Here is a 13,030-nt window from a genome sequence, read left to right as displayed (position 1 = left end):
GAGAGATACATCTAAAAATCTGATCACACCAAGTGGACACAGCATGGCATTCCTATCTTAACACACTTCATAACAAACATTACACATTTTTTTTAGCCTCTGCAGCTTTTGATTGGATACGTTTCACAATGGTGTTGTAGGTTGATCGTTTTGCACAGATTAACGTTACAGGTTTAGTTTTTCTACGCGACTTAAGCTTCGAGGACAGCGGTTCAGTAATAAGCCGGCGAGAAGCCTTCAGGGCGAAGTGACAAGAACATTCAACGGAACACAATGCAGAGAAATCAAAACTGTCGCGAAAAATTAAAATTAAGAACAACAAAAAAACAAAAACATCAGCACATGTATATTTTCCCATGCTGTTTCGTTACAAAAAGATTCTTTTCACAATATAAAAATCATGTAAAACCATCAGGGATTAATTACTAAAAGTGTGTGTCTTTAAAAATGCTATGTGATGTTCTTTTCTGAATGAAAATAAAGCCTTTGTTATTTTTATCTTTTTATACTATTGCTATGAAACCCATTATGTCGCAGATGGACTCAGACGAGAGTTGTTCTGTTGTGAATAAGTTGAGTATTGCTCGGGTCACGGGGTGAAGGGTCACGGGGGTGAAACGTCCTCCCCCTGGTCAGACAGTTCAAGGTCTATGGCACTCTGTTCACTGCACACTCAACCCCACCGTATTGCAAAACAAAAAAGAACGAGTAAAAAGCCTGCGATTACCTCCATCATGACTCTTCTTTTTTTTTTTTTATATATATATACACAGAAAGGCAAATGGTGGTCGTTCCCCCACTTCAAAATAAACTGATATTGGATATTTGAACCCCCCCCCCCCCCCCCTGCAATGCGAGTGCTTCCTAATCACCGATGGCCGCCACAAAGCACTTTTCAAAACAAAAAAAAAAAAAAAAAAAAAAATCAAAACACGAGAGGAATATCGTCCAGACTATTCTCATTCGGTGTCTCGTTTCTCGCAATCGCTGCGCGTCTGTTCGGAACCTCCGCGGCGGCCATTTTGGTTAACTAGCGGTAACCAGCGCGCCTCTGGGTTGACGGCGCGCGGGAACCTACTGCCCGGCGAGGCGGATTAAAAGGCCAAGCGAATAAACACACACTCTGCACTCTGGCGTCCGGAGGAAGTGGGGTCCAGTGTGACGCCAGGAAGGCTCTCGATCACACCGTGTACAACGGTGGAGACGGCACAGGCAATGGTCTCTACTGTTGACGGGATATAGTTGAGAGCGGGTGCTGTTTAGTTGCCATGGAGGACACAGAGGGGGGGGGGGGTGAAGGGCAGACTGACTGCTGTCCACAGGGACATGGAGGACACAGGGGGGGGGGGGTTGGATGGATGATTAGTTTTGTTTAGGCTCGTCAGTGTTTTCTTGCAGAGGAAGCGATTATTAAAAATCCTTGTCTAAAGTTGCACCCCCCCCCCCCCCCCCACGTTCTACATTCGTCTTCACAACAACAACAAAGCAGGTAACATTGCTGCCCCCCCCCCCCCCCCCCCGCATATCGCCGACAGTCTTATAAGTGGTTTAAAAATATTAAATATAAAAAAAAAAAAAAGATTAAAAAAAGGCAAATCAGCCATCGGATGACAGAAGAGAGGGAGCCCCTGCCCCCTAGTGGTCAACGACAGTTCATGCCCCTCTACAGAAATAAAAACCAATGATGAAAAAAAGTGAATGATTTTCCAAAAAATAAAAATAAAAGATGGAATCTGTGCAGAGAGAGCACAGCCATGACTTGTATTGGAGCAGACCGTATGTTCAGCTTCCACCGTAAAAAAGAAAAAGTCATATTCTCCCACAGTGACAGCCTCTTGAAGACACACTCCCAGACGGTTGTTGTTCTCCCTCTCCCACCCACTGCATCCAGTGGTTGTTGCCCCCGTCATAATAAACACAAGCAGGGCTCCTCGTCAACACGGAGCTCCGCGCCGCGCGTCCTCCTCCACCGCAGACCGGCCTCTCTCTCTCTCCCTCCTCCTGGGTATAAAAAATAAGGGAGTGAACAGGAAACGTCCCGTGCTCTCCTCCCTGGTCTCTGGTTCTGCGTCCGAGCGGAGGTCCAGTCTGGTATTTCCCCCTCAGTACAAATGGAAAGAACTCCTCATGCTGCCATCTCCCTCTGGATGATCATGTCCACAGTGCAGGGGAACGTCTTCAGGAGGGCGACCGCGTTGCCGTGGTCCATGTTCACAAAGCTGTAGCCGTTCGCCTGCGAGACGAAAAGAAAAGCCATGTTGGATTAGATTCTAATTTAGTAGCGATGTCCGATATTATCGGCCTACCGATATTGGCATTAAAATGCAATATCGGAAAATATCGGTATCGGTTAAAAAAAATTATATATATACCGTAATTCCTCTAATAGTAACCCCGGCTTGTATTTGTTTCAACTGTAGCGGGTACCAGGCTTGTATTAGGAGGAGGCCTGTATAAGAGGGAGGCCTATATTTCAAATTTTCAAACGGATCATAATGAATAAATCAACATTTTGTGTCAGTTTGAACCCAGTAAAATGTACTGGGTTCATTTATTGAAACCAAGTACTGTATGAAATAGTAAACAGTGCAATTACAGGTGGTCACTGGTCATTTCAACGTTTTCAAAGTGAAATCAAGTAACTAGCTCAGTATGCAGCTCAGTATATTAGTAACCCGGCTTGTATTAGGAGGCCGGCTTATAATTGCTTAGCTCAAGAGCGGACCCGGCCATTAATAGAGACCCGGCTTGTATTTGAGACCTGGTTACTATTAGAGGAATTACGGTATTTATATACACCGGTATATATTTTTTTACATTTATTTAACCTTTATTTACCCAGGCAAGCAAGTAAGAACAAATTCTTATTTTATTTATTGTCAAAAGTATGCATAATGTTGTGTTAATTCCATGACAAGAGATATGTAATGTTAATTACCTGAAATTATTCCGTTTTTTGGGGGGGGGAAACCCTGCATATATCGGTATCGGTTGATATTGTGAAAAGTTGGACAATATCGGTATATCGGATATCGGTAAAAAAGCCAATATCGAACATCCCTATAATTTAGTAATACACAATGTACAGGTGATTTAACTGGGTATGAAATATATAAATTAGTACTACTGAGGAATAGTGCTAATCGGATGTATGTACAGAGTTGTGGTATTCATATGTACAGTGATACAGGTATAAAGACACTATGGTAGTAATTTTAGATTAGATTCAAAAGATATTGTCATCATACAGCACAACGAAAATAAGTTTGGCATCCAACTAGAGTGCAAATGTAACAGTAAAGTGCAATAGTAATATACAATGTACAGGTGATTAACCCTTTAATCACCAAGGACGCCGTAACACGTCATTCTCCGCCATGCGTAATCTGCCAACACGTCATTGAGATCAATATTTCAAAAATATTTCACCCGCGGAGTCTTGAGATCCCCTGTTGATCTCCTCTCAACTCTCCAACGGTTCAAGAGCGCCATCTGGTGGCCGATCGGCGGATCGCCCAAACAGGAAATGAGCAGCAAGAACTGGTGCTCATCCATAATCGGTCCGGCCACTCGCTATCGCTCGCGGGACTCGAGCTCGACACAATGGATCCGTTGCCAATAACTCGATAAACAACATGATTTGGACGTATATACTATTATACAACCTGGAAATGGATCGCATATTTCAACATCCCATAATAGCAATCTTTTTGCTCCACGCTCATCGCCCAACGGCCCGAGGAGACTGGGGTAAGTTTCAGCGTTTATTATTACCGTGTTCGATACAAACTGCTCTGATGATCATATCACCCACACTACATGAATCATCAAACGTTGGCCACAGAATTATAAACGACCCCCCCCCCCATCCGGTCAACATCAGATGATGAGTAGTAACTTCTAGAAGCACGTACATTTGAAATTTTTTATCTGGCGCCGATCGCTATCAAACTGTATTTGATCATCAATATAATGCATTTAGGGCTATAAATCACATTCTGCAGAATGCTGCAGAAAACGATAAAAACATATTTATACTTTAGACCGTATTTTAGTATGAATATGTGAATGAAAAAGTAGAACGTTGCTACATCCTAAACGATAGATAATTGACGTTGAATGGGCCATAGTAATGTCAATTTAGCAATACAATTTAAAAAGTTATAGCCCTGCAAAGAAGGGGAACTTCTCCATAGACAAATAGAGCTGGCAGAGGATGGTATACGGATGTACATAAGCGTGGCAGAGAAAGGGTTAAACTGGAGATAAAATATATAAATCAGTGCTACTGAGTAATAGTGCTAATCAGATGTATGTACAGAGTTGTAGTATTAATATGTACAGTGATACAGGTATAAAGACATTATGGTAGTAAGTCATACTGGCCAGCAGCGTAACTAGTAAGAGTAGGTAAGGGATATGTACAGATATAGATATATAATAGTATCTAAAGTATTTGAGCTACAATTGTTGATCATTGGAAAAAGACATAAAACAAACTCATATCTGTTATAATAAATCTCGACAGCCACCTTGAGCAGTGTTTTTTTCTGTGTACATGGTACAGTTTTCACCAGTAGCAACAACATACCTGCATGATCTTATCTCCAGGCTGGAGGATCTTGGATGCAGGTCCCTCAGGCTGGACCCTTGTCACAAATATACCCTGGATGGAGAAATGTTAAAACTCATTAAGTAAATAAATGCATTTAAATAAAAAAATAAATAAAAAAGAATAATGGAAATCATGTAATTATTTCAGTTTTTGAGTAAAATATTGCAATGCGCCTAATACACAATTGATGGACACTTCACCAAAAAACAATGCTGATTTACTTTGCACACAAGTTTGATATTGAGAGTGAGTTAGTTTGAGTATGGCCCCCATTGATGTCATCAGGGACAGTGAATCCTTGGGTTGTGTTAATTACAGCTCCATGAAATGATGTAGATGAAGAAATAGCAACACCTTGTCGTATAGGGACCTTATCATTTCACTGAGCTGTAATTAACACAACACAAGGATTCAATGTCCCTGATGACATCGCTGGGCCATATTCAAAAGGGAATACAGGCCCTCATCTGCACCATTGTTTACACCTTTTATTTTTTTCTATCATTATATTCAGAGTTAATCATATTGTTTACACCGTTTATCTTTCTCATATTTTTATATTGAGATCAAATGTTATTGCCTATATTTATCTTTCTGCCATTACCCTGCCCATACCTGTACCGCCCCTCCCCCATGCTGCCCGAATTTCCCAAAGGGGATCAATAAAGGAATATCTTATCTTACTCTCAATAACTGTCAAACTAAATGAATGTGTTTCTTTTGGGACGTGTGCGAGATTATGTGCAAAATAAATAGGTTTAAAGTGCCCCTTTAACGTGTTACATTTACATTTAGTCATTTAGCTGACGCTTTTTATCCAAAGCGACTTACAAGTTGTAACCCCAGCCACCCAAACAACTGCCTCTTTCAACTGCTGCGGTCAGGCAAGCGATACCGGAGTCTCATGGCAAGCACAGAGAGACTCAGAAGGAGCTTAGAACTATCCCCAGGCCATCAGGATGCTCAACGAACAATAACACTATGTAACAAACCATCAAATACACTCACAGTACACACAGCCACACGTACACACACTCACTTTAAATAAACAACTCACTGTAGCACCCACTTTACCCACTTTAGACACTTAACACACTTTATATTTATTGGTAAGAGATCTGCACATCATCTCATACCTCATTGCACCTCACCACCACAAGGTGGCACCACAAGCTAAGCTATACCTCACCATTTCTACACTGTACTGTATATTGCTGTAACTCAGTTACCTTCTCTACTCTGCATTGTATATACTGTATATATGTATATTGAACATTTTTGTTTACGTACTTGACTTTCTATTTTATACTTATATTATACTTATTTTATACTATCTTTTTATTTTATCTAGCACACTCTCAGGAGCAAAACAGAAAGAGACATTTCATACAAAAGTATTCTGTATTTCTGTATGACAACTAATAAAGAAACTTGAAGTGAACGAGAGGAAGAGTCTGAACGTACATTATCGTCCGGGCGGAAGGGGTTTCCTCGGCCTCCGACTCCTCCCGAGATACTGAACCCCAGCTCTGGGTTCTTCTCCACCTTCACCCGGAACTGAAACACAGCCACACAAGTATTTACCCAGACGCCTCAGCCAGTCGCCAGGCAACAAGTATTTATCGTTGCACGGCGCTCACACGCTGAACGGCAGGTTTCCCTAATAACAAGATTTATAGGCCCATTAAGAACATTCGTGATTCGATAAATAAAATCAATAATTCAGCTATTCAAAAAAGAAGAAGAAATGAGCAAGATTCTGCTCAAATGATGGCAACGTTGTGAACAGCAGGCGGGCAGTTTGTTCTCATTTACTGCTGCTGCTGCAGGAGGAGGAGGAGCCTGTGGTGCTGGAGAGACCAGAGACACACACTAATGTGTTGTTCCTGCACACACACACACACACACACTAATGTGTTGTTGTTCCTGCACACACACTAACGTGTTGTTCCTACACACACACACACACACACACACACACACACACACACACACACACACACACACACACACTAATGTGTTATTCCTGCACACACACACTAATGTGTTATTCCTGCACACACTAATGTGTTGTTCCTGCACACACACACGCACACACACACACACACACACACACAGACAGAGAAACACACTAATGTGTTGTTCCTGCACACACACACACAAATAAACACACTAATGTATTGTTCCTGTACCCACAGAGAGAAACATTACATTTTATATTCCTGTACCCACAGAGAGAAACATTACATTTTATATTCCTGTACCCACACAGAGAAACATTACATTTTATATTCCTGTACACAGAGAAACATTACATTTTATATACCTGTACCCACACACAGAGAGAAACATTACATTTTATATACCTGTACCCACACACAGAGAGAAACATTACATTTTATATTCCTGTACCCACACAGAGAAACATTACATTTTATATTCCTGTACCCACACAGAGAAACATTACATTTTATATTCCTGTACCCACACAGAGAAACATTACATTTTATATACCTGTACCCACACACAGAGAGAAACATTACATTTTATATACCTGTACCCACACACAGAGAGAAACATTACATTTTATATTCCTGTACCCACACAGAGAGAAACATTACATTTTATATTCCTGTACCCACACAGAGAAACATTACATTTTATATTCCTGTACCCACACAGAGAAACATTACATTTTATATTCCTGTACCCACACAGAGAAACATTACATTTTATATACCTGTACCCACACAGAGAAACATTACATTTTATATTCCTGTACCCACACACACACACAGAGACACATTACATGTTATATTCCTACACACACACACACAGAGACACATTAAATTTTATATTCCTGTACCCACACAGAGAAACATTACATGTTATATTCCTGTACACAGAGAAACATTACATTTTATATTCCTGTACACACACACACGGAGAGAAACATTACATTTTATATTCCTGTACACACACACACGGAGAGAAACATTACATTTTATATTACTGTACCCACAAACCACACAATATCACACACAGAACCACACACACAGACCCACAATATCACACACACAGTCCCACAGACACACAATGTCCCACAGACACACCCACAGGCACAGACACACAATGTCCCACAGGCACAGACACACAATGTCCCACAGACACAGACACACAATGTCCCACAGACACACAATGGCCCACAGACACACAATGTCCCACAGACACACAATGTCCCACAGACACACAATGGCCCACAGACACACAATGTCCCACAGACACACAATGTCCCACAGACACACAATGGCCCACAGACACACAATGGCCCACAGACACACAATGGCCCACAGACACACAATGTCCCACAGACACACAATGTCCCACAGACACAGACACACAATGTCCCACAGACACACAATGGCCCACAGACGCACAATGGCCCACAGACACACACCGACCCCCCACCTCCCCCACCTCCCTCACCTCCCCCACCTCCCTCACCTCTTGCTGCAGAGTCTCGTGGCCCGTGCGCGGGGGGCCCTGGCCCTGCTGGGACACCTTGAGCATCAGGTAGTCTATGAGCTGCTCTCTGGAGGGGTGGCGGGCCATGGTGGGCGCCTGGCTCATCTGAGGGGGAGCGCGGAGGACGGGAGGCCCCATCTGACCGTTCATTAAAGGCACCTGAGTGAGAGACCAGAGCGTCGGAGTGAGAGAGCGAGACCAGCGGAGTGAGAGACCAGAGCGTCGGAGTGAGAGAGCGAGACCGGAGTGAGAGAGCGAGACCGGAGTGAGAGAGCGAGACCGGAGTGAGAGAGCGAGACCGGAGTGAGAGAGCGAGACCGGAGTGAGAGAGCGAGACCGGAGTGAGAGAGCGAGACCGGAGTGAGAGAGCGAGACCGGAGTGAGAGAGCGAGACCGGCGGATCCACCTCATCACAGCTGCCTGGCGTTAATCCTTTCACTGCCACACTACAGGAGGGTTAACCCTTTCACTGCCACACTACAGGAGGGTTAACCCTTTCACTGCCACACTACAGGAGGGTTAACCCTTTCACTGCCACAATACAGGAGGTTAACCCTTTCACTGCCACACTACAGGAGGTTAACCCTTTCACTGCCACAATACAGGAGGTTAACCCTTTCACTGCCACACTACAGGAGGTTAACCCTTTCACTGTGACAATACAGGAGGTTAACCCTTTCACTGCCACACTACAGGAGGTTAACCCTTTCACTGCCACACTACCAAAGGGTTAACCCTTTCACTGCGACAATACAGGAGGTTAACCCTTTCACTGCCACACGACAAAGGGTTAACCCTTTCACTGCCACACTACAGGAGGTTAACCCTTTCACTGCGACAATACAGGAGGTTAACCCTTTCACTGCGACAATACAGGAGGTTAACCCTTTCACTGCCACACTACCAAAGGGTTAACCCTTTCACTGCGACAATACAGGAGGTTAACCCTTTCACTGCCACACGACAAAGGGTTAACCCTTTCACTGCCACACTACAGGAGGTTAACCCTTTCACTGCCACACTACCAAAGGGTTAACCCTTTCACTGCAACAATACAGGAGGTTAACCCTTTCACTGCCACACGACAAAGGGTTAACCCTTTCACTACCACACAACAGACGGTTAACCTTTCACTACTACCACACTACAGCCGGTTAACCCGTTCACTACCACACAACAGACGGTTAACCCTTTCACTACTACCACACTACAGCCGGTTAACCCTTTCACTACCACACTACAGAAGGTTAACCCTTTCACTACTACCACACTACAGCCGGTTAACCCTTTCACTACCACACTACAGACGGTTAACCTTTCACTACTACCACACTAGACGGTTAACCTTTCACTACTACCACACTACAGACGGTTAACCTTTTCACTACCACACTACAGACGGTTAAAGGGTCAAGGGGCCAAGCGGAGAGACTGCAGCTCTGGGGCAGATGACGGCCCTCCCTCTTCAGCTCCCGGGGGTCCACCTGGAGCAGCGACTCGTCACAGATGTATTTTAAAAAAATTGTATCCTCTCTTTCTCAGATTTTTCTCTGTTTTCTCCCCATCCCAATTTAGTCGTTATGCCAATTCCCCCCCTCCCCTACCTGGTTGTTGTGCGCATGTTCTCCTACTGGTTGGTACAAGGGAACCCTGAAGTCATCCGCACGCTTCCTCCGACACATGTGGCGACAGCCAGTGACTTTTTTCACCTGGCAGCGAGGGCTCTCATTGGTAAAGCGTAACGCGTGGGAGGTCACGCTGCCTTCATCAAGTCCTGCCTCCGCTGAGCAAGCGCCCAGACCTGACCTGTAGGCGTCGCTGTCCACAACGCCAGATTCCAACCCATGACTTCCCTCCCCCTAACCCAGCCAAACGGGTTAGTATAGCGATCAGCCCAAGCCAAGGCAATGCTGACTCCGGGGGTCGAGACCGAGAGTAACAGAGGTCTGAACTTGAACTTGTGTACTCACATTTCTCTGTAGTGGTTTCAATATCCCCCCCAAAAAATTGGTATAAACTGGAAAACAGTGGATCCATAGCCTGAAGTCTTATGAAGTATAGGTCCAAATTTGATAAAAATCTGTTCAGAAATGAGTCTTTGAGAGAGATCCGGGTAAACCGTGTGGCAAAAAAAAAAAGCTCCCCAAAATCCATTTCCTCATCCATTCATTCGAAAAGTGATTCACTTCTGGTTTTCGCTCGTCAACTTTCACCTAGATCCCTTATTCGCACCCCCCCACGTGGGGTATCATTGGAAAGCTACACTCATTGGCTACAACGCTGACCAATCATTTTCACCATCATCGTATGATTGGCAGTTCTGGAGTGTCGGGAGTCCGGGGTGGTCATCTTTACGCACTGCGTAAAAAAAGACGCTCGCCTGACATCGTAACTCGAGAACTGAGGCACGGTTTCGTCGAGTGAGGTGGCGGCAACAAATAGACCTTTCCAACGGCAATTTATATGTTTGGAGGAATATGCAGCAAATGTAGGTAAAGGTATTATGAAAGGGGTATTATCCCTTTAAGGTAAGGGTAAAGGGGACATAATATTATGTATCTTTACAACAATTCTATAATCTATTCGTGAATCTGTGGAACACGTTCGTTAAGGTTAAGAAACAAGGCTGAATCTAATCTTAATTAATAATTTTCCCAGCATGTCTTTCTTGCCTTGTAGTGAAACACAACCGCCTGCCCAAAGAATACAGCTATTTTACAAACTGGGCAGTACATGAAGTAGATAGACTTCCTGGCTCCACAGCCAAGAGATTAATTTAAGCTAAGTCATTGCCTTGTGACATTGAGAAATCATTCTGAATAAGGCTACGTTCAAACTGCAGGCAAAGGTGGCCCAAATCAGATTATCTTTGCTCATGTGACTCAGATCTGATTTTTCATGACAGTGTGAACAGGAACACATGGATTCTGATCTGTTAAATTTCATGTGACTTTCATGTGACTTCTACGTCACTCTAGATTGACATTTGTCACAATTCTTTATGTCCATCTTCTTTATTGTTCATTTGTGCATGCGGGTCAGTTCAGGAGCGTGACCAGTTCACACTGGAACCTGAGATGAGCCAAATTTAAAAAACAAATGGAAAACAGCCAAACTAAAGAAATCTGATCTGAGCAATAAATCAGAATTGAGCTCTTAGGCTTGCAGTGTGAACGAAGCCTAAATAACATTTGAGAACGACAAATCCATAAAGACTATATATATACTATATAGACAAAACTCATCCTCCATAATAATGTCCCTTTAACTTCCTTCAATACAAGCTCACGGAGGTACGTTAAGGACTCCCTGGAAGAAGAGATCTTGTATCTCAATGGGACATTCCTGGATAAATAAAGGATAAATACGGTAAGGCTTCCTGGAGTGTTTCCACTGATTGACCTCATTTCCATCTCCCTCTGAAAGCCTTAAGATAGCAGGACTTGCAATGGCAGCATTCAAACAGCAGGGGGCAGAAGGGGAATTGATTGAGCAGGGGAAACAATTTTTCTTTCTTTCATTATTTTGGAATTATATAAGAGGTTTTATTACAAGGCAATTCAATTCCAATTCACACAAGGGGGGTAACAATAACACACTGTTGCTAGACGCCTCATCACAAAGTAAAGTTATCCTCCGTGAAGTCGTTTCATATCATGTTAACTGCGTCATTATCAACACCCGGAGTCAATACTGCACCACATTGTACGGCTGATTTAAGGTCAGGCTTTGAAGCGTGCTGAACTGGGCAAGGTCCCCCCATCTCACATGCCCAGACAACCTTGCTGGGGGGTGGGGGGGGTGCTCCTAGGAGCCCACTTGCGGGCAGCCAGAGAGGCAGCGGCCCTGGGAGAGTCTGAACAGTAATCTCTTTTAGAGCCTGCTTCATTAATTACAACTCATTAATCTCTGCTTGGGCGGAAGTGCGGTGCAGGGTCAATATATCTCACTCCTAGGGCCGGGCCGGGCACTCTCAACTTAAAACACAGCTCTGCTTTACTCAGGAAGTAACGTTGTGCATCGAGGAGATGCTGCCGGCAGCAATGCATCATGGATGTTATTATTTGTTTCAGCCTCTCCCTGAACGTCAGCAAAACCAAAGAGATGATTGTGGACTTTAGGAGGTCGGGGGCCAGGGACTACAGCCCCCTCAGCATCGACGGGGCACCGGTCGAGAGAGTGAACAGTTTTTAAGTACCTCAGAGTTCACATATCCGAGGTGCCACAACAATGCGGAACGCCCTACCCACAGCCGTAAAATAAGGTGAATCCCTACCCACCTTCAAAACCACCCTCAAAGAGCACCTAAGGGAGGCTGCAATTCGAAAATGGCCCCCGTAAATGTCCAAACCCCCCCCCCCCCTCCTAATATACAGTTTCTTCCCCCTCTAATGTATATATTTTCTTTTAGGATCTCTGTCTCTTAAACAGTAGTGTATATCTTGTATGTCATAAATGTCTGGATGTAACAGTACTGTAAATGTCATGAATGTCATTATGAATTGAAAATGGAAGACCATGATGTAAACCAGATGAAAGTCTTTCTCTGGTCTGCATCCCCTTAACAATTGTGTGTATTGAGCCGTACTGTATTGTACCCATTCTGCAATCTGTTAATAAAATGTTCAATCAATCAATCAATCAATCACTTGACATGGACCACACACAGACAGTGTAGTGAAGAAGGCACGGCAACACTTCTACTTTTTTAGGCGCCTAAGGAAGTTCAAAGTGAGTCAGAAGATCCTTAAGAACTTCTACTCATGCACAATAGAGAGCATCCTGACTGGTAACATCACCTCCTGGTTTTGGAATAGCACCGCACAAGACCGCAGCAGACTACAGAGAGTGGCCCGTTCAGCCGAACGCACAATTGGAGGTGGGCTTCCC

The 13,030-nt window shown here is 43.8% G+C and overlaps 1 protein-coding gene across 1 annotated transcript in view; it reads right to left on the bottom strand.

The window, feature by feature from the left end:
* Nucleotides 1–1,775: 1,775 nt before the first annotated feature.
* The window catches only part of erbin (erbb2 interacting protein), a 174,689-nt gene continuing 163,434 nt past the window's right edge, over nt 1,776–13,030 (bottom strand). The window contains 4 exon segments of the mRNA XM_084325486.1: nt 1,776–2,233; nt 4,592–4,666; nt 6,080–6,172; nt 8,120–8,299. Of these exon segments, the coding sequence (XP_084181612.1) occupies nt 2,126–2,233; nt 4,592–4,666; nt 6,080–6,172; nt 8,120–8,299 (456 nt within the window). The 3' untranslated portion in view covers nt 1,776–2,125.

The sequence above is a fragment of the Notolepis coatsorum genome, assembly GCF_963971535.1.
Source record: "Notolepis coatsorum genome assembly, chromosome: 11".
In the NCBI taxonomy this organism is placed as follows: domain Eukaryota; kingdom Metazoa; phylum Chordata; class Actinopteri; order Aulopiformes; family Paralepididae; genus Notolepis; species Notolepis coatsorum.
This window is presented reverse-complemented; position numbering and strand designations above follow the sequence as displayed.